The sequence below is a fragment of the Saccharomyces eubayanus genome, chromosome XVI (assembly GCF_001298625.1).
Source record: "Saccharomyces eubayanus strain FM1318 chromosome XVI, whole genome shotgun sequence".
In the NCBI taxonomy this organism is placed as follows: Eukaryota; Fungi; Ascomycota; class Saccharomycetes; order Saccharomycetales; family Saccharomycetaceae; genus Saccharomyces; species Saccharomyces eubayanus.
In genome coordinates, this window is record NC_030975.1 from 539957 (window position 1) to 561132 (window position 21176).

Below are 21176 nucleotides of genomic sequence, written 5' to 3' on the forward strand. Positions count from 1 at the left end.
TTTGAATCTTAACTTACTGGTCTTGTAATTTATGTCATCTTTTAACACCGTATATATTAGTAATAGATGGACAATAGTTGAATCTTGTTCCAACACGCTGGTTACTTATTGAAACCCAATGGTCCAGACATAATTCAGAATGTGGACAATAAGCTATCATTTGTATAACTAGTCCTCTTATATCCTAATTTCTGATCAATTTATAGATCTTTAATCTTATCTTCACTAATTACCAGATTTGGTCATTTGTATCATGATAAAACAATGTTTATAAATAGTTATAGTGTTAGTATTATTATTCCTGTTTCAGATATTTTATCATACATGAATTAATATGTGTCCGAAGATACCTATTTTAACAGATCGAATACCTCCGTTATAGTGTTGAAACAAGAATCAACTATCGCTCATCTACCACTATTATACGCGGTGTTTGAAGATGGCATAAATTACAAGACCAGTAAAACAAGATTCAAACTGTCGAAATCAATGGAAGAGAAGCGCAAGTATTGTTATTGTAACAAGATCGATGTATGATAATATATAAAAAAAAACAGAATCGTTCATAGTATTTTGCAAAACTGTTAATTCTCTTTTGTGGGTTCTGAATCCATTTGGAGAATATCTATAATACTTAAACTCCCTCAAACCTCCTTGCATATGAACTCTCGATTTAACTACATGTCAGTCAGCTATTTTTTTTTCTCTTTCAGCAGCCACGCGTGAAGTTGTCAAAGTATAGACTTTACAAGACGTATAATCTATATACGCAGTATTGTGACATTGAATAAAACCGTACAAGTCAATAGCATGAAGCACACCAAAGGTATTATCAATAAAATAACATAAATTAACAATTATGCCCCAAGACGTGTACCCTACTTAAATGAATTGTAAGAAATAATTGGCTTAGATCCGAGAATCTGCGTTTCTACCCTTGAGTTGTATTACAGAAATAGGAAACAATATTCTGTGAATCAAGACGATGATCATTTTAACAACGAGCCATTTCCCTGGAATCATTAGGGGCTGCTAGACTATCTGTATAACTCGAGAATATAATAAAACAAATACTATGTGGCAGAACATGGTTTGTATGAATTCCTGTTATGAAAAAAAGAGAAATTGAATTTAATATCAACAGTGCTGAAAAAAATGATGAATAAAAACTTTGTGCAGTGGCCAATCTTAAATGTTTGATTTCAAATAAATGGTTTATAGAATAATTAACACTGAAAAAGCAGAGAGATGAACATACACTTTACTAAAATATTAGAATGAATAAATAAATACAGTGAATACAATAAATATAATATATACACACGATGAAATGATAGGGTGTGAAAAAGAACCAAAAGGGGTTTTCACCAATTTTTAAAGTCCCAGATACAATGCTATTGTTCTTCAACCTGAAACTACACCAGACTAGAGTTGAAAAGAGTATTAGACATAAAACTTTCCGAATCATTGCTTTGAATATTATTTCCTTTAATTTTCATTTTTTCAACCTCATAAAGAGCCGCATCAATACTGTCGAAGTAAGGAGAATATGACTCTTGCATATCATCGCATGCACTTCTAGTATTGCCTTCATTGGCATTTGTTTGTACCCTTTCCACATTAGGTGTTACGCCTGCTTTCAACAATCGCGTCCGTATCTTATCATTAATCGATACATTAGCAAGGTGAATGAAAACGTCACGCCTCTTGTAACAGGAAATGATTTCATCTAGTACCTGGGCGGCTGAGGAGTCTATTGAAGTCATTCCGCCTAGGTCAAAAATAACATATTTTATGGAGTCCTTCGATCGAAATGACTTTCTTCCAGGGTGTATTTTAGATGAACCAAATCTCTCTATCCTATCAAGTCTCTGTTTTAAATCTTCGCTGTTGGTAAAAGTCAAAGGCTCTGGAATTCTAACAATCATACATCCTTCAATCTCTTCGATTCTGCCCTCAACTGCTAGTGGGTTCTTTTTTGTGGTCCTTAAATAATCGTCAAGGTTTGTAAATTTCGATGTTCCTGCTATCCTAGCCAGGATTTGAATCCTTGATTTTGCTGAGTGCTTTATTATATTCAAAATAGAATAAACACATCCTATACATATTCCCGATTCGATTGAATAAAATATTGTAATGCCAAACGTAACAGCGAAAACGAATAATTCACTATAGCCACCGCAATGTAAATGGAATTTTATATCACCAGGCACTTCCTCTAATAAACTTATCCCAATCACAGTTGTAATAACAGATAAAACGCAGTTGGGTATATAATGCACGAATTGAAGCAATAGGTTCATTGTGACAAGGGTGATAATACCCACAAAGACTCCGGACATAACGCTTTGTGCTCCTGACAGAGCGTTGATTTTGGATCTCCCATATCCACCAAATGAGGGAAGAGCACCAAATAACGAGATGAACATATTTATACACCCTAAAGCGACCAGTTCTCTGTTGGAGGAAACGGTTAGGTTGTAGGTTGTTCCTAGAGATTTGGATGCAGTAGTAGATTCGAAAAAACCTAACATCGCTACAATCAAGGATGCACTAAATAATTCTGGCATTAGCTTACGTCTGGAGTGAGTCAAAGGATTTTTTAATTTATCCAGGTTATCCATACTAAAATCGCCGACGATAGATATACCATACCTCTGCTTTAAGTTCCATTTCATGGAAATGAGAATTGTAGCAATTACCACCAATAGTATATCTGGAAAGAATACTGCACTCTTGTGGCGTTTCATCAATTTCCTCTTTAATACACGCATGACAATGAGAATAATGAAGCAGCATCCACTGAATATCGCCGTTGGTTTGTGGTATTGCGCTGGTGCGTAATCAATAAGGAAAAGTACCTTCTCGAAAGGTGTATGATAATGTTGGGGCAAGCTCATTAAAAATTTGTCTAGCTTCAGCTCAGAAACTAAAGAGTTGATTATCATAACCAGTCCTACGGAACTTATGAAACCTCGTAGTAATGCTTTACTAAGAACATTTCCTAAAAAACCAAATCTGGAAATGCCAGAAAAGAGTAAAATTGCACCACTAACAAATGTAATAACTATTGAAATGTCAATTAGTGATACATTGTCTTTATGTAGTGTTATAGATTCAACTGCTTGTCCTACAACCAGTGAAATTGCACTTTCCGGGCCAACGATCATTTGGGGAACTGAACCCAAGATACCATACACAAACGGACTAATAGCCAGGGAATATAGTCCACATAATGGCGGGACATGTGCTATCGAAGTTGTGTACGATAGTGCCAGGGGTATCTGAAATGATGCTAGGGAGATACCTGCAATGATATCTCCCCATAGTTTATTGAAAGTATATTCCGGAAGCCACGAGAAGCATGGTAAGTAATAAGGTACGGTTTCAAATATCCTATTGTTATCATCGAGGTTATCATTATTGTAGTCAACATTATCAAAAAGAATTTCATGCTGGTCAACCGACTTTTTCACTCTTGTTGGGTTGGTAGAGGAGTATGATGTTCTTCTACGCCCTAATAATGAAGTATTCGAAGCCATGTTGTACTGTTTCGGTAAACCTCTTCAGGCTGCTAAAAATCGCTTGGAGTTGGATGCTTTGCCACTTGACTCTTTCTCCATTTCAAACCCAAGGTTAGCTCTCTTATAGTCATCCTTTCTGTTATGTTCTATTAATATTTAGTCCGCTGTTCATACCGAAAGGTTAGATTTAAACAGGCAAGAAAAATGGGAAAAAGTAAAACGTGCCCCTTCATTGCTTGAAGAGATGAATATATTTAAGAATCAAGAATCTATTTATTTTTACTTACGAAGCTTTTCAGTCAGTTCAGGAACAATCTTGTAAAGATCTCCTTGTAACCCATAGTCAGCCACGTTAAAGATAGGAGCGTCAGGATCATTGTTGATGGCGACTATAACTTTTGAGTCCTTCATCCCCGCTAARTGTTGGACAGCGCCGGAGACACCAACGGCTATATACAAATTTGGTGCAATCACCTTACCGGTCTGGCCGATTTGTAGAGAATTATCGCATAACCCGTTATCAACGGAAGCTCTTGTAGCACCTATAGCAGCATGCAAAACGTCAGCTAATGGGGAGAGTAATTTATCAAATGTGTCCTTATCCTTGAGCGCTCTTCCACCAGTTACCACATTCAACGCAGAAGTAAGTTCAGGCCTTTCGCTCTTAGTAACGATGGTTTTAACCCAGGTGACGTCCAAATCACAAGGGGGGATATCAGTTCCTTTCTCGATCGCAACAGAGTCCGTACTTCCCTCTGGAATTGGTGCAAATGAAGAGGTTCTAATGCTCAATATTTTCTTCTCTGCCGGACACTCTATTGTTGAAATAATGTTTCCGGCATAAATTGGCCTAACAAAAGTCTTAGGATCTTTAATTACAGTGACATCACAAACGGGTTGAATATCCAATAGTGCACCCACACGAGGCAACACATTTTTCCCGACCGAGGAGTTTGAGACAACGAAATGCGAGTAGTCATTGCCTTTTAACAACTTCACTAACAACGGAGTTAATTCTTCGGGTAGACAGGTGTCTAACTTAGAATCCTCAAATATGATGAGCTTTTCCAAACTGTTGCAGGAAAAGGAAGACTTCAACGCTTGAGCGGTCTTCCCAGCTTGGCTACCCGTGATCACGGCTGTAATAGGATTAGATAACTTCTGTGCTGCAGCCAAAAGACTTAATGAGGATCTTGAGACTGAACCATCTTTCGAACTTTCAATGAAAGCTAAAGTAGATGCGTAATTTCTCTGAAAGAGATGCCTCTTACTAACTTTTGGCAAACCGGTAATCAGTGATCTAAWCATAGTACTTGCTTGGTTAACAGGAATCACTTTAGCAGGAGCAATGGTTTTACCGATACTTGTTCCAGGTGGTGACTACCGGTAAAAATCGTGCTTTCTATGAGCATAGAGTTTTTGTCGAGGTTTCGGAAATGAGCGAAAAAGTCGTAAGGAACGGAGTCATCCATTATTACCAAATAACAAGGTATCCACATATACTTTACCGATGCAGGATAATAAGATAAAAAGAACTCACTCAAGACTCTAGAAACTACTGTGTATTGTTAGGTGGTGGCATGATATGCGTTCTCCATAATAATTGCTCACAGATTTCAACAGTCGAGGTAGGCTTCAAGATGTGGACGGCACGCATTTCTTATTATGCCGCCGACTTCTATGGCTGCAAGTTGTGGAGGAGGAGGAGGAGGAGGAGAAATGCGGTTACGAAACTTCTACTGGAGGACAAGAGAGCACATTTGCGAAGTGTAAGCAAAACAATGCCTATACTGTGATGATTTGCTGTAATTAATCTCCAACATCTTGTCAGAAAATAATGGATAAGTAGCTTAACATTGTATAACCCAGTGATCTATATTTACAATAAAAAACCCAAATAACCATATGTACATACTTAGTGAACAAAGAGGTAAAAAAGTGAAAAGAACCTCAACGACGCTTATATGTCAAAAGTGTCAAACAAAAGAAAACATTAACACTGACAAAATCACAACAAAAAGCTCAACCAAAGTACAAACAAATCCATAGTAATGTACCTGAGAAACAGCTAGAAACTATTTCGAGTGTGCTAACTGTCTCCTCTGCAACATTGAACTTTGCAGTAATCTCAGCTCAATATTATTCTTAACATCACACTCAGAACTTTTATGCTTTAGAGGTCTTGGAGAATAGCATTTGAAATCGTTAAAAGAAAACTTTTCTACCGGAGAACGGCCACTCTTAGGGACAGGCGTTTTGACGATCTGTTTATGGGAGGAGTGATATATTTGTAGGGAAGGATTCACGATACTAATATGTTTTTCATGTACCTTACTCGGATACGTGATATTTTCTTTTGACAGTATAGATGGCAATCCTACCGCATAGTTTGTTTTAATAGGACAAATGAATTCACTTCGTATCTTTGCCGAATCAGTCTTATTACTTTCGATTTTCACTTTTTTAGTGTGTACCTCTCTCTTCTGTTCTTTAATGCTTCGAGCGTCCGGGTTTGGCGTCTTTTTACCAAAATGGTCAGTAGTTGCGTCTTTCTTTCTCTGTTCTTTTACGTCTAGTTTTTGGTGTTTTGGATGCCTTATTTCGATAAATTGCAATTTACTCTGTGTACTTGGAATACTGATATTCTCCTCACTACTACTACTACTACTACTACTACTACTACTACCATACGTAAAGTAATCTGGGCCTTCTTTTGCAAAGTTGTTTGAAGCATATACAAAAAAAATGCCCTCCTCAACCTGAAAGCAGTCTATGAATGGAAAAGGATCCTCATCTGATTGCGTATTCGAGGGAATAAACTTCAAAACATACGAAGTGTCATTTTCATCGACAGCATCGTAAAACTTGCAGAAGTTATTTTCGTACATTAGATTTTTAAGGGTGTAATCGTGCAATCCCAACGCTTTCAAATACATCTCCTTCATTCTTGTATCGGGGGTTTTCCTTTTTATTTTCCTTTACTTGAACAACGCAAGCTCGATAGTCGGGCAGTGGTGAAGCAGAATTTATAGCTAATGTCTAATGTTAGAATGCCACATCTTCTATCTATCGAATAGCGTCCAAAATAAACCCCATGGTAATGTGTGGGGAAAAGTACGAATGATTCGATACCGTTTTATATTTTTGTTTTATCTTTCCCTGTATTTTCATTCGTCCTCTGTTGCTGTACGTAATTTTTTCCGACGCATCTCGATTCCCTAATGTAGTCTATTTTTATTTTCCCCTTCAGAGAACCACGGAAAACGTGCACACACAACAGAACAGGCCTTGCCCCAGCCCATTTCCTCGTGGGGTGTCATACGCTACATTGTACGTAATGTGAAACAAACGCAAGGGGAATAGCACCTTCGATTAGGAAACATACCACACACGACACACGAAACGCGTGTGGAAAGTGGCTCTACGGAGATCTCTTAGCTACACATACAAACATAATGATGTGTGAATATATAGCAAGTATGATCTTAAAATAAAATAAAGAGGGTTTACATAAATGTGTTTACAAATGCTAACGTTCATTCAAAACCCACTAAAATTGTGTTTCGGTGAAGCTCTCGCCAGACGTACTTAAAGTTTGGGATGAAGCCCCGTTTTGAACTACTTTCATCAAAGAATCAACATATTCTGCGCCGGACCAAAGCTGGTGTGTTAGTACATCGCAGTTACTTTCCTTTTCCCGCCTTTGTACCTGTTCGACGTATGCTTTCATTCCGTCATTTTGAAAGTTGTTGGCCAACTCCCAGAAGGATACCCCATCCGAATGTAGACCGGCAAGGGAAACTAACTGCAGCGTAAACCCTTCTTTTGCCAAGTCCCAAATAAAGGATTTTAGTGCCTTGTCATCGAATCCGTGCGCGCTCCAATTGAAACTTGGAGAGAGATTGTACACTAACTTGGTAGCCGGGAAAAACTTATGGATTTCACTTGAAAACGAACGTGCTTGCTCTAGATCAGGGGTTTTGGTCTCCAGCCAAATCAAGTCTGAGTATGGTGCAAATACTAAAGATCTTCTGATGGCCGCTTCTATGCAACCCTTGAACATGTAATATCCCTCTTTCGTCTTTGGAGCGTCCCAATCAAAAATAACTTTTTTAGATGGCGCGACTTCTTGGGCCAGAAGTTTCATCTCTCTCAGGCTTAAATATGTTCTGTTTAACTTATTCGTCATAAGATCTTCTTTCTTTGCTTTGTAAGTTTCAAATTCGCCTGACGTTAAACTTTTTGCTAAAGCTTCCTCAAATGTAAACAGTTCATTTTCATGGTACCATTCTTGTTCCATGGCAGAAATTGTAGAATTAGAAACCTTCTTATTTTCCATTTCAATCAGTTTTTCACTCCAAGGCACTACGTTTTCTTTTATTATACCCTTGATGAATTCATGATCTCTTGGATCGCTACTTGAACTTAACAATTTGCCATTACAAGAGTCGGTTCTTGCAATAACTAAATTTTCTGTACCCATGATATCCCACTGAAACCTAGTAGAGATTAACCTCATTAGATGTGTTGCTGTAGGTACCAGAACAGCTCCGCTGAGATGGCCGCATCGTTTACCACCTACCATCTGGTCTTCAAGGTGAATAGCGGCTGCTCCCTTCTCTGCAAACAATTTGGCCACTTTCATCACTGTCGTTGGCCCACCATGACCCATGTCCGCGTCTGCGATAATTGGCTTTAAGTAATCAACAGGGGCAGAGCCTTTGATGGAGGCCTCTAGGAAAGCCTTTCGATCATGCAATCCCTGTGCCTTGAATATTCTCTCCACTTGATTTGGCACCGTATCGTATGGATAGTCGCCAAAATCTGGGGAAACTTCATTTGTAGACCCTACTAACGTAGAAGAACAAGCCCAACCTGAAATGTAAGCGACTTTAATTTTTTTACAACGGGCTAACTGACTCATCTGTACAGGATCAATGACCCCTAACGTATGAAGCGGCGTACCCCTCTTGAAGTTTTCCTCCAATAAATTGAACAGTTTTCGAGCTTGATGCGATGAAGGGTAAACTGAAGTATTTGCAGGCAGACTGCCTCGGTGCTTCACAACATCAATGGCGGAATAAGGACGAGAAACATTTTGGAATCTCCTTGAAGCCCACCATTTTTCTACTTTCGCTGATTCTGACGATAAAAAATCCTCGATACTTTTTGCCTTGCTAGAGTATGCTCGCAACGACTTACCTGGGGAGGAAACCAACTTTTTTAGCGTTCTTGAAGTCGATCTATTGAACAGCATGTTTTTTTGTTCACCAAAATTATCTGCGCAACACCAGATGAGCTAAAGTCGAAATTGCCGCCCTTAGATATTCAAGAGCAAAAGATTATCCCTTATACAATCTCGAACAATGGTACATAAGAAAAGTTTTTAAGCCTATATTCCTTTATATTGTATATTATATTATTATATCGTTAGCTTTGGGAATGATGGTTAGCATGATGAACTGAACTTACTGAGCAGCTAATCAAAAGGGTAGTCATTTTTTCTCCAATGCTTTTTTATTTTGTCCCCGCAAGCATATTCGGTCCGGGTCTCGGACTTTGATCATTAACATGGTGACATCGGCTAATAGTTATTATAGTCTATAAGGGAATTGTAAGCCAAATAATCAGGCATATATGATAATTTCGTCTTCTCTTCTCAGCTTAAACTCTTCAACAGCCGTTTCCGAAGCCGGATACTCATCCAATTTGACCATTCCTTTTGTAGCCAGGTTCAGCAAGGATAGGAAGGCGCTGGCGGCTATTTGCCTGCTCACGCCTTTTTCCGAGTTATCAGAGTTGGATCCGGGTTGGGTTTCGCCCATGCGGCTTGGAATGATGTCAACCAATAGCACTTTTTTCCCGAATGGTGGATTCGAATGTGTTGTTCTACCGATGGCAACCGACCTCTCTTTAATATAATCATAAAACTTCCTTGTTTGATAATCCAGGATTACATCTTGAAAGTTTCTCTCCCCGTGATGTGGATTCTGCTGAGTACTGTCGGAGTGATATTTGTCGCTGGAATCGCTTTCCTCGGCAAAATTCTGCTCAGAGGGTACAATTCTTCGCCTAAGTGCACCAACTATGTCGTCGTTGAAACCACTAGATCTGGTTGAGTTTCTTGTATGGCTTCTTCCAAAACTCGAAGGAGGTAAGTTCAAGTTGAAATCTAAGACATTTTCTTGAGAGTTTTCTTCAATGTAGTGTCGATCTTCTAGGTCTTCATTGATTTGTTCTAGATTCAATAGCATGTTATCGTTCTCCAAATCAGAAGAATAATTGTCGTTCTTATTATTCCGGAAACTTTTCCTGCCATACTCATTGCTTCTGACACTATTCGAACTTTGAGTTGACACTAAAGAATGTGCTCTTTTTCTTCCCCTCTCGATTGTGGCAAAATCTTGACCATTCGAATCTAACTCTCCAATCTTCAAACCAGAAAAATCGTTAAAGAGATTTATCCAATTTGAAGAAGTAAAGTCAGATTCTCCGTTTGATCTTAGCAAACTAGTTATATTAGAATGGGATGTAATTTGGGCGCTCGATTTTCTTTTTTTAGTTTGCTCCATTAAGTTACTGTAATTCCCATGGTTAAATTTGAGAATTTCATTTGGGTAACTTGTTTTCGCATCAAATTGTACTTTGGACAATGAGCTGACGTTCCCGGCACGTTGCCTCACTTGTACTTTAATGTCCGCTTCATTTTTTTCGTTGTTGTTTTCATCTTCAGATTCGTGCTCTTCTAAACCCAGTTCGTAGTTTTTGAGGTTAGCTACGGTTCTTTCGTTTTCAATTGGCGTTTGTTCATTTTCGTTGGCATTGTTCTCATCATTGTCAAAATTTAGCACTAACTCATCGCCTTCATAATTAAACTTAAAATCATTACCTTCCTTCTGGGAACTTGAATGAGAACCCAGGGGTGTCCCTTGGTGACTCACTATATCCTCCAAGTCTAAGTTAAAATCCACATCAATAGGAATCTCGTCCAGAGAAAATGAATTTTTATAGTTAGACCCTAGTTTGCGTTGCCCGTCTGAATTAGTTTTGTCTGTATGGAGTTCAAACCTGTTAGAATTGCTTAATTCGTTTATATAGTCTTGTCTTCTTATTGATTTAGCTTCTTCAACAAAGGATACGTTGTTTTGCAGAGTGGTATCAAGAAAATCCAATGCGGGAACTTTAGCAATATCATACAAGGGGTCATCATCAAAAAAGAGACCTTCTTCCCAAGCATAATTATTAATTTTGCTCCCAATAATGCTGTTGTTGTTATTCAGCCCACTTATTTTGGTAGATTTATTTTTTGCCTTAAAGGCATACGCCTCATTTTTTTGTAATTGGACAAGCAGGATATTCAGATCATTTAACACATACTCTGTTTTTTTATTGTAGCATATGGTTACCCCATAAAGGAGGTTGGAAATATATCTGAGTGATAGATCGTTTTCAAAATTTTGAATCTCGTCACATGTCTTTGGTATGGAAATATTAACRATATCCTTTTTCTTAACAGTAGACGCTGAAATGTTTGCAGAGGAGTTGCTTTTGTTCGAATAAAGGCTGTTATTTTCTCTCACAATCGAATTTCCCAATGTAGAAAGTAACCACACCGTTGTGAGGCCCTTGTATTTCTTATCGTCTCTGAAGTTCAACGAAAGAGGTGCCATTGCAGAACAACTGGAATTCCGGTTTGAGTATAGCAAATGCTCTATTAGCCGATATTTTCTTTAACAAAAATAAAAGTCGACAGGAAAAAATAACAGAGGACTTAGACTGCAGAAACACTTCCTTATTTATATCCTGCTGTTCCCTTTATATCGTAAAGACGCGTAAATTTTTAACCAATCTTGCACTACTTTGCCGCCGAGGTCGACCTTCTGCTGCCGAAAGAAACAAACAAAACACGCAGAGGAGGAAGGGGCAGAATAGTTGATTCAAACCAAAACCTTACCGACACCCACATTACCTTGATGAGTAACGAGCCACGCATTTACTGTTGATGTAGAGAAAGAAAAACTGAGTTTTTCTTGTAGAGAGATTGCGTAGACTAGGCCTATTGGTTGCTCACAATTGTCATATAACAATAAGCGCAAGTGGTTTAGTGGTAAAATCCAACGTTGCCATCGTTGGGCCCCCGGTTCGATTCCGGGCTTGCGCACTTTTCTTTTTATTTTTCTGTCCGTTTCCGAACCTCGGGTTGACGTTATCGTTTTCGGCAGGTTACAAACCGTTTTTGCTTCCATTTCCCTTTAACATGGAGCTTGGCAGGCCTTCGGGTTTTTTCTAGCGTTTTCCAGCAGTCGGGGGCCCAACTGGTGGTGACGGTTATGGAAAAGAGGTAATTTTATTTCCTTTATTGGACATGAATTCAATAGTCACAATGGCAGGAAAAAGAAAAGGGAGGAAAAAATTTAGTAATGAAAAAAAATAAGAGAAAAAAGAGAATGGAAACAACAGAAGGCTACATAATTCTTAACATCTTTCCCGCTGCACAGTTTTATTTTACCGATTAATTAGTCTTAGTAATACAGTTCGTGCTTTTTCACTTTATAAGAAAAAAAAAAAAGGGATAAGCAGCTTAAGCACTTGTTTGAAAACTCCAAACCTCACGTTTTATAAGTCCTTTCGGTTGTTTTTATCTGTTTATAAATAAAAAGGCAAAACAAAACGTGACAGGAAAGCTCTTCCACAGAGAACAGAACTCTAGTGTCAAATAATACCGTGATCCATAAAATAAAGCTAAGACCCATTGGTCATCAACCACAACAACAAAAAAAGTTCCTTATTTGTAACTCTAAACATTTGAACAAGAAAATTAAGAATATTCAAGGAAAAAAACTTGAAAAAAAAAAATGGTCTTGATAAATGGCATAAAGTACGCCTGCGAGAGATGCATAAGAGGCCACAGAGTAACCACATGCAACCACACAGACCAACCGCTTATGATGATCAAGCCAAAAGGTAGACCTTCTACCACTTGCGATTTCTGCAAACAACTTCGAAAAAACAAGAATGCAAATCCTGAAGGCGTTTGTACATGTGGCCGATTGGAGAAGAAAAAACTAGCACAGAAGGCTAAAGAAGAAGCAAGAGCTAAATCAAAAGAAAAGCAAAGGAAACAGTGTACTTGCGGAACCGAAGAACCTTGCAAATATCATGCCCAAAAGAGACATTCAAGAAAATCTGCATCAAACCCTCAAAAGAAAGGAAGGTCCATTTCACGTTCACAGCCAATGTTTGAAAGAGTCTTATCTTCTACTTCACTTGATAGCAACATGCTATCCGGCCATGGGGGGCTATCAGATACTTCCAGCATATTGACAAGCACATTTTTAGACAGTGAACCAGGTGTGGGCAAAATCTCAAAAGACTATCATCACGTTCCTTCCTTGGCTTCCATTTCGTCATTACAATCTTCTCAATCCTTAGATCAGAACTTTAGTGTGCCACAAAGCCCTCCGTTATCTACAATGTCATTCAATTTTCTAACGGGAAATATTAATGATACTAACCAAAATCACAACAGTCATCAGCATTCCAATTTAACCAGCAGCTGGCAAGACAGCTCGGCAAGCTTACCAGCGAAAACTGATTCGCGTTTCAATTTGATGGATAAAAATCATACAAATCACTCTGCGGGCCTTGATCTATTGGGCCATTCTAAGCGAATATCTCCCATATCGAACACTCGTGTAGGCGAGGTTAGCGTCCCACTAGAAGAATATATCCCCTCAGATATTGATGGGGTCGGAAAAGTTACTGATAAGAGCTCTTTAGTCTATGATTGGCCCTTTGATGAAAGCATGGAGAGAAATTTTAGTACAACTGCAACTGCAGCGACGGATTCAAGTAAGCTTGGCATAAATGACAATACTAGTAACACTAATAATATTATTAATGCAAATAATAACAACTTGATTGATAACACTATCAACAATGGCCACTGTATCGATAATATCAACAATAATAGTAATAATAATAATTGCAATAATTATAATAACAATAATAACAACATTGACGGTAACAATAAGAATAACAATAACAACATTCCTAAACAAGAACACCAAAGCAATGGTCTATTCGATATGTTTACCGATTCTTCATCAATTTCAACACTATCTCGAGCAAATTTACTCTTACAAGAAAAAATAGGTTCGCAGGAAAGCCCAAGAAAAGTAGAACACTATTCAAAGGTCCCACAATTCCGTCACCAGTTGAACTCCAGAAGTAAATCATTCATTCATAACCCTGGAAACGAGTATTTGAAAACCGGCTTTGGCAATACAAGTAACAATGACATCGGAAAAGGCGTTGAAGTACTGTCACTGACGCCAAGCTTTATGGACATCCCTGAGAAAGAAAGAGATAGGGAAAGGGAAAGGGAAAGATCACCATCATCAAATTATATCACTGATATGCCTTTTACTCGAAAACCTAGGTCGTCCAGCATTGATGTAAACCATAGGTACCCACCCATGGGACCTGTGAACATAGCAACCTCTCCTAGTGCGTTAAACAATGCGGTAACAAGTAATCTTGATGATCAACTCAGTCTAACCTCTCTTAATTCGCAGCCATCATCAATTGCAAATATGATGATAGATCCTTCAAACCTGGTCGAACAGAGTTCCGTTCATTCAATCCCTCAACCAATCAACTCTCCAAGAATGTCTAAGACCGGAAATCGTCAAGAAAAAAGTCTCCAAATGAAAAAGGAAGAAAGAAACCCACTAAATTGCATACAGGATTTTTCGCAACTGGATAGTTCGTCAAGCGACATGAATCAAATGTTTTCTCCTCCACTGAAAAGTGTGAACAGACCACCCACCATGAGGGAAAATTCGTCCAGTAGTAATTTTATATTTCAAGGAAATAGCATTATTTCTACGCCTTCTGCAAGGAACGACCTTCCGGATACTTCTCCAATGAGTAGTATTCAAACAGCATCTCCACCAAGCCAATTACTTACCGATCAAGGGTTCGCAGACTTGGATAACTTTATGTCTTCGTTATGATAAACTTGTTTTTTGTCTTTTGTCTTTTGTCTTTTTTCCTTTGTCTTTTGCTTTTCTGTAACTAGTTTTTTCCTCTTAAATATATATATATATACCTTTATACACCTAATAATATATCATTGGCATTATGATTGTTCATACATATTCAGAGCTACTATTTTCTCTCTAGCCGTTCAAAACACGCATTGAATTTTTTTTTATTGCGTTTTATTTCTTTTTCCTTGCGCTAAACATCCACATGCAAGAACAAGAATGTAGCCTCTGCTTCTATCTTTTCTTTTTTTTGCCTTAAGCAGTGTTAACGTTCTTTCAATGATGCGAGGAATTATGAAGTTACCGAATTACTAGGCAACGCTCTAAACAAGACTTGAAAAGGGGCACATTCTCCAGGTTGTTACTCAAGTACTTAGAAGCTAAATGACATCACCTTTTCTCTATCACCTCTTCTCCTATACTGTTCCTCTCAAGCCCCTACACCATGATGATATCACCCCGTTTTATAATTACATAAACTGGAAAAATCTATTGCAAACAAAGTCCGAGAAAACGAATGAGGTAATTAGAACCTAATAGCGAGTTTGGGTTCGAATTACGGAGCTTCACGCCTTATCTCCTCACTTATCAAAAAAAACAATTATGCTTTCTTTTTCTGCAAGCAAAGGGGACCGTGCGCAATCTGCATGGGTGGTCCAGGTCCCTAGCACTGTTTGACCAGCTCGTCATTCTGAATCCGCTTCATTCTGATGCTTAGTATATCGGCTCACGTAAAAACACACGTTTTTTTGCTCTTCGAGCAATAGCACTTGGACGAGGCACGGGGCTCTCAACGTAGCTGAAAGAATCCAGAGGCTTTGGTTTACCATGCCGGGAGAATGGAAAAAAAAAGCAAGAAAGGAGTTCAAACTTCATTTTCCAGCAGCCGTATCTACTGTACAGAGTCCGTGAGTTAGCCACTGATAATTAAAAGGAAATGGCTACACAAGTATCTTGTCGGGCTTTCGTAAAATCTTAAATCAGTTGCTCTTAATCTTCTTTACATAACTGGAAAGAAATTATTGGAGAGAAAAATCTAGACCTGCCAAGTCCGATAAACGAACGGCCTGCGACAAAACAGTGCAAAACCTTCATTTCTGAGGGTAGAGTCATGTAGGCGGAGACGAAAACGAAGTTTAGCTTTTCGTCAAAGTGCCCGTCTAATGTTTATCAACCTCTAAAGGTTAAATAGGTGTGACAAAAGTAATTATCTCTGTTTACATAAATAGATGTGGGGTCTTTCAGAATTCTTTCCTTCGACTGGCTGTAGTAGTCATTCTATAGTACGTAGGATATTCAATTCTGGAATGAAAATTTTTGATTCTTTCATATAGACTGTGAGAGAGAGAAAGAGGGCACACTTAAATACTTTACTAAAATACGAGGGCAAACCAAATCTGCCAACCTATTGGTTTGTTCGGATCGATCGTTAGATATGAGGCCAAATATCCGAACTTGTGATGTAATTAATAACAAAGACGAATCACTACCTGCACTTTTATTACCGGCCCTGAGAAGTTATACATGTGGCGACTTACTGCAAAAAGAACAGATTTCGACTAATGTCAACTATCATCTGTTCGATTCATCAGACCGTTCGTTACTCCCAAAATATTCTAAATTACATCAAGATCAAAGTTCGGTTCCAGTTTCATCGGTTCAATACTTCGATCACAGTTTTAATAAATGGCAAAAAGAATTAGAAAATACCAAGCTTCCCAAACTTGGTTGCTTAACAGATTGCAAGGAATTGTACAAAACTATTTCTTCCGGTGAAACGACCGATTCAGCTGCTATTTCATCAATAACGACCAACAGTCTGAAAAGGAAACGCCAAAGAGACGGTCCAAGTTGCGATTCATGTAGGACAAAAAAAATAAAATGCAATGCAACGATTATTGTCTTTTTACAAGATAGAGACCTTATATCATCAATCTCTTCAAGCTTGCATTACACTCTTTCCCAAGAGGATATTGAAAGGTTTCGAGCTAAGTTTTTCAAAAAACTGCCTGAGTTGATGAATTCTTACGAGGTCATCAAACATCTGGATAAGATAGTTCTTTTCAAGCCCTGTACTTCTTGCAGCAGGAAAAGCAAAAAAAATGGGAATTGTACATTTTCAAGAGGATTTACAAAATCTGATATGAACGTCTTTTCTAAAATAAATAGTAAACTTGAGGGAAAAAATATCTTTGAGATGACTGTCGCTGATTATATAGCCGCTGGCTTCCAAACCCTTTAGGTTTCATGCATAAAAATTTCCTTATATATCTAAGATTTAGGAACATTAATTAAATATACTACCAATAGTTTGATATTTTCTTCAAATGTGAATTCGTTTATTCAGATATATACGCTTGATTGAAAAGCGCTTTTACATAAATAATTCAATAATAAAAAACCTCTATATGATACAATTGACTAAGCCCTAATCTCTTCACCGTTTTTACATTAAGCTAATAGTAGGGTATTCTTCTATTTGGGTTCAACATTATAACGTAATCTTATACCCATAGCGGATAATTCAGAATCCAAGTACTTCAATACAAATGGTATAGCCACTGTAGTTGTCTCATTACCACCAACAAATTTATTCCCTTGTCCGTCTTCCCAAATTTGAGAATCGTCAATGAAAACACCTTCTCCATCTTCTGATTTATTTAACAACTTCTTTGCATCTTCGAATCTCATGGAACAACGACGGCAACAAACTGTCGAAATCGAACCAATTCTTGGAACACTCTGTTGTGTGGTCAAGATGGAGCCACACTCACGACATACAGATGCTTGCGTGTAATCCGAAGAATTTAGCAAACGATCTTGTAACAAGAATGAGGTACCATGTCCAATTAAAGCATCTCTTTCCATTTCACCGACACGAATACCACCATGTCTCTTTCTACCTTTGACGGGTTGCATAGTCAAACTATTAACAGGACCGGTGGAACGGACTTGGAACTTGTCGTTGACCATATGACGTAATCTTTGATAGTAAACAACACCGACATAAATATCTGCTCTGAGTTCTTCACCAGTAGCACCTGAATACATCGGTTCGTTACCGTGGTAGTTGTAGCCTGCCTTCGCCAGCTGATCACCAAAATAATCAGCAGGAGTATCGCTTTCATTGAAGATCCAAGGCGTGGAATCTTGCGCGATACCGTGCAAAGCACCCGCCTTACCTGCCAAAGATTCGACGAACATACCGATAGTCATACGTGAAGGAAAAGCGTGGGGGTTAATGATGATATCTGGTTGAATACCAGTTTCACTGAAGGGCATGTCAATGGTAGGCCATTTTCTGGAACAGACACCCTTTTGACCGTGTCTAGAAGAAAATTTATCACCAATTTGAGGCGTTCTTCTAATCCGGTATTTTATGCTAACAGTTTGTAGTTCTTGAAACTTGTTTGATTCGTCACCAATCAAGTTTACTTCCTCTATATATGCTGGTTCTGAGGAATGATATGTCTTGATTTTTGTCTTGTTCAAAGTATCGTCAAAGTATGCACAGATTGGATCACCCTCTTCAACATAAGTGCCAATATATGGCAAACCATCCTCGTCTAGTTTTTCTAGCCATTCTTTTGGCCATTCATCATTTCCGAAACCAAAATGTTGTGTAATTGGGTCACCACGACTTCTGTTAAGAGCCAAATCCACTTTTTCAGTCTTATACATAGTACCGTAACCGAAACCTCTTTCATCAGCAGATTTGTTGATAATCATCGCGTCATCCATATCGTAACCAGTGTATGAAATGACAGCAACGACGGCGTTGAAACCGTTTGGAAAATTATCCATACCATAGTCATCATATAAGTTAGCTTTAACGATAGGTGTTTGGCCAGTTTGCAATCTATAAAGTTTATTGTCAGAACGGTGGCACAAAGCAACACCTGGAGTACCCATAGTTTGCTTACCCATTTGACATTGATACATATTTCTTGGAGATTGGTTAAAGTCAGAAAATGGGGTCAAATTAGCCAAAATAGACAGAATATTTGTTGGTGTAAATTCAACATGTGTATGAACATCATTTTGAATTTCTTGAGATGTGACAGCAATGTTCATGTAAACTTGTTCGAAAGGACCAACAATGTCTTCCTTATCTAAAGGCAGGTAACGAACGGGACGGAGCATTCTGGAGCGGCCACCAAATAAGTAAAGACCTGGATATTGGCCTCTGGTTGATGGAGGCACGTAACCGATTTCTAGATCTACAGGCAGCCCAGGTGTCTTACCTTCCACCTTCCAATATCTCAACGTATCAGCAATAATCTTACCTTGCTCATGAGAGACCCAACCAATGATTTTACCATCGATTTGAACACAGCATAGAGAAGGACCAGCAGCGAATGTGTGAGAAGCTGGAGCAACTCCGAGTGAGTATAATAAGGAAGGGATTTTTGAAACATCGGATTGTTGAGTTGATATACGACACTTGTGGGCAAAATGGTTTAGCAAACCACAAGGAGAACCATCCGGTGTATGAACAGGACATAAGAAGCCCCATGACTCTGGTAACAATTTTCTGACTGTGGTTGTCTTCAATTGCGCAAAAAATGACCCTCTATGAACCATTCTAAAATGAGAAATGAAACGGTAGAAATTAATTTTTTCAGCAACAACAGTGTAACCAGAGACTTGTTGCAAATCCAACCCAGATTGAGAGACTAGGTTACCTGTCGATAAAAAGTACTGCATTTTGGAACCAATGTTCTCGTTGACTCTCATTAAGACTCTTGACATATATCTTTTGTCCTTGAAATTGATGGCCATACCACGGCTGATATCCATCCTGACTTGAGCAATAATGTTTTGCAAGTACTCGTCGATCTTTTCTTTCAAAATCATACCATATAAGAAACCACCCAATAAGACTTCTTGATGTTGTGTGGCATCTGGATTATCAGGAGAACATTCACCCGCAACCAAAGAATACAACTTTCTAATCATAAACAACAACATTCTAAATTTATCTTGGTTACCATCCTTGCCCAAATGTGCTAAGACAATACGGTCAAGGACTTCTTGCCCGACCTCTAAATCAGATTGGTCAGGGGAAGCTTGAAAGACGACACGGAATTTGTCCCCTAGATATTGTAAAACCTGTGTACGATTTTGTAATTGAGGGTATCTTTTCTTAAAGCCACGCAATAACAATTCTAAACGATCAGTTAGAAATGAATCCTTAACATCATCACCGATAATACCATCAAAAATTTCTCTATCACTAGTATGGCATAAAGCTTTCAAAATCATAACAGCAGGGACTAAATATTCGTTTTTTCTCCAAGAAAATCTAAATGTTACTTGACCGTCATTCAAATAATGTAGAACATTAGTTTGAGAGGTTTGGTCTGGTCTGACGGATCTAATTTGAATACCATATTGAGAATAAGATGCACCTCTGTTAGCAAAAGATGGTCTGATAATAGCCATAGGATGGTTTCTACGTTGAACAATCAACATTCTGATTAACTTTTCAATACCATTGACAATAAAGTAACCACCTATTTCATCAGATTCTTCTTTATGCTGTACCAATTCATACGGGGACATCTTGTTCAAGTGACATCTGTTACTTTGTAACATAACTGGTAAACCACCGCAATCTCTTACTTCGTACATGTTTTCCTCACCATTGTTAACGGACCACTTCAACTTTAGAAGTAATTTACCTCTATAAGAAGTAAGTCTTTGTCTCGACTCACTTGGGTAAACTTTTCTCTCTACTGCAGAAGAAACACCATCGTTGGACATGGGCTTTGCAATGGAAACTTGTTCCACACTAACAGAAAGCTTATTTCCAAGGTAGCTGCTATTGGCGGTTTCATCTTCAGAATCAAATGGCTTCCCATCAAATATGACTTTTTCACCAATGTCCTGAACACCTAGATTTAACAAACCTCCATCTGGCCCTTCAGTTAATGCATTAAAGGAACCAATATGTGGCCGGACAGCTTCCTCTAATAAGGGAAATGCCGATTTATCTTTAGGAGGATTAATGAACCGAGATTCACGTTCCAGAGTGCGGAAATCTGCCGTTCTGGTTTGGCTAGGTGGTTTAATCACTTTGCTCATCTCACCAAATATGTCGCTCTAAGGTAGTCTCTCAAAATCTCCTGAAACAACTATCTCGATTCTAATTTTCGATAAAGGTTAATGCTTTATAGTAGGAGATGAGATGAGTTTCTAAGATCCATTTGAAAAATTTTTCATACAGAAAAAAAAAAAAAAATAGAGCGAAGTAAACTCAGTAAAGATCGTCATTGACGATTACAATATGCAAAGGAAGGTGCTTAGAAAGCATTAAATAAGCACTATCTTGAAAGTCCGTTTTGGTGGTACAGAGTCTTGGAAGATTTTCGTGAGATGAAATGCAGGAACGCCTTGGTCCCTAAATACATGAGGTCCAAGGTCGTTGAAAATAGAACCGGTGAAGAAGGAGGTAAACCAAAGGTACAAACAATTTGAAAATGGAAGTTCTATAGCCAAAATATTCATGAATTGTTTTGCATTAGATGATAGTGAGAAAACCATGTTGTATACAGTGGCTACTTTAAAGCTCAAACCGTCTTCACAAAAGGTCTATGAA

At 38.3% G+C, this 21176-nt stretch overlaps 8 protein-coding genes and 1 non-coding gene across 9 annotated transcripts; 3 read left to right on the top strand and 6 right to left on the bottom strand.

Annotated features, from left to right (window-relative positions):
- Positions 1-1415: 1415 nt before the first annotated feature.
- Positions 1416-3542, bottom strand: DI49_5459 (uncharacterized protein; the record flags this gene model as incomplete). Its single annotated transcript, XM_018368447.1, has 1 exon — positions 1416-3542. The coding sequence occupies one exon, from the start codon at positions 3540-3542 to the stop codon at positions 1416-1418; it is 2127 nt and encodes a 708-aa protein (XP_018219027.1).
- A 261-nt stretch (positions 3543-3803) lies between these two features.
- Positions 3804-4832, bottom strand: AIM45 (Aim45p; the record flags this gene model as incomplete). Its single annotated transcript, XM_018368448.1, has 1 exon — positions 3804-4832. One exon carries the CDS (start codon positions 4830-4832, stop codon positions 3804-3806), a length of 1029 nt encoding a protein of 342 aa, XP_018219028.1.
- A 767-nt stretch (positions 4833-5599) lies between these two features.
- On the bottom strand, positions 5600-6469 carry HAL1 (Hal1p; the record flags this gene model as incomplete). Its single annotated transcript, XM_018368449.1, has 1 exon — positions 5600-6469. One exon carries the CDS (start codon positions 6467-6469, stop codon positions 5600-5602), a length of 870 nt encoding a protein of 289 aa, XP_018219029.1.
- Positions 6470-7074: 605 nt separating this feature from the next.
- ICL2 (methylisocitrate lyase ICL2) lies at positions 7075-8781 on the bottom strand (the record flags this gene model as incomplete). Its single annotated transcript, XM_018368450.1, has 1 exon — positions 7075-8781. The coding sequence occupies one exon, from the start codon at positions 8779-8781 to the stop codon at positions 7075-7077; it is 1707 nt and encodes a 568-aa protein (XP_018219030.1).
- A 370-nt stretch (positions 8782-9151) lies between these two features.
- Positions 9152-11194, bottom strand: REC8 (Rec8p; the record flags this gene model as incomplete). Its single annotated transcript, XM_018368451.1, has 1 exon — positions 9152-11194. One exon carries the CDS (start codon positions 11192-11194, stop codon positions 9152-9154), a length of 2043 nt encoding a protein of 680 aa, XP_018219031.1.
- Positions 11195-11614: 420 nt separating this feature from the next.
- DI49_5464 lies at positions 11615-11685 on the top strand. Its single transcript has one exon. It is a non-coding gene; the product is annotated as a tRNA-Gly (tRNA).
- Positions 11686-12379: 694 nt separating this feature from the next.
- HAA1 (Haa1p) lies at positions 12380-14542 on the top strand (the record flags this gene model as incomplete). The annotated part of the gene is made up of 1 exon (XM_018368452.1): positions 12380-14542. One exon carries the CDS (start codon positions 12380-12382, stop codon positions 14540-14542), a length of 2163 nt encoding a protein of 720 aa, XP_018219032.1.
- A 1468-nt stretch (positions 14543-16010) lies between these two features.
- Positions 16011-16817, top strand: SUT2 (Sut2p; the record flags this gene model as incomplete). The annotated part of the gene is made up of 1 exon (XM_018368453.1): positions 16011-16817. One exon carries the CDS (start codon positions 16011-16013, stop codon positions 16815-16817), a length of 807 nt encoding a protein of 268 aa, XP_018219033.1.
- Positions 16818-17050: 233 nt separating this feature from the next.
- RPA135 (DNA-directed RNA polymerase I core subunit RPA135) lies at positions 17051-20662 on the bottom strand (the record flags this gene model as incomplete). The annotated part of the gene is made up of 1 exon (XM_018368454.1): positions 17051-20662. One exon carries the CDS (start codon positions 20660-20662, stop codon positions 17051-17053), a length of 3612 nt encoding a protein of 1203 aa, XP_018219034.1.
- Positions 20663-21176: the final 514 nt, after the last annotated feature.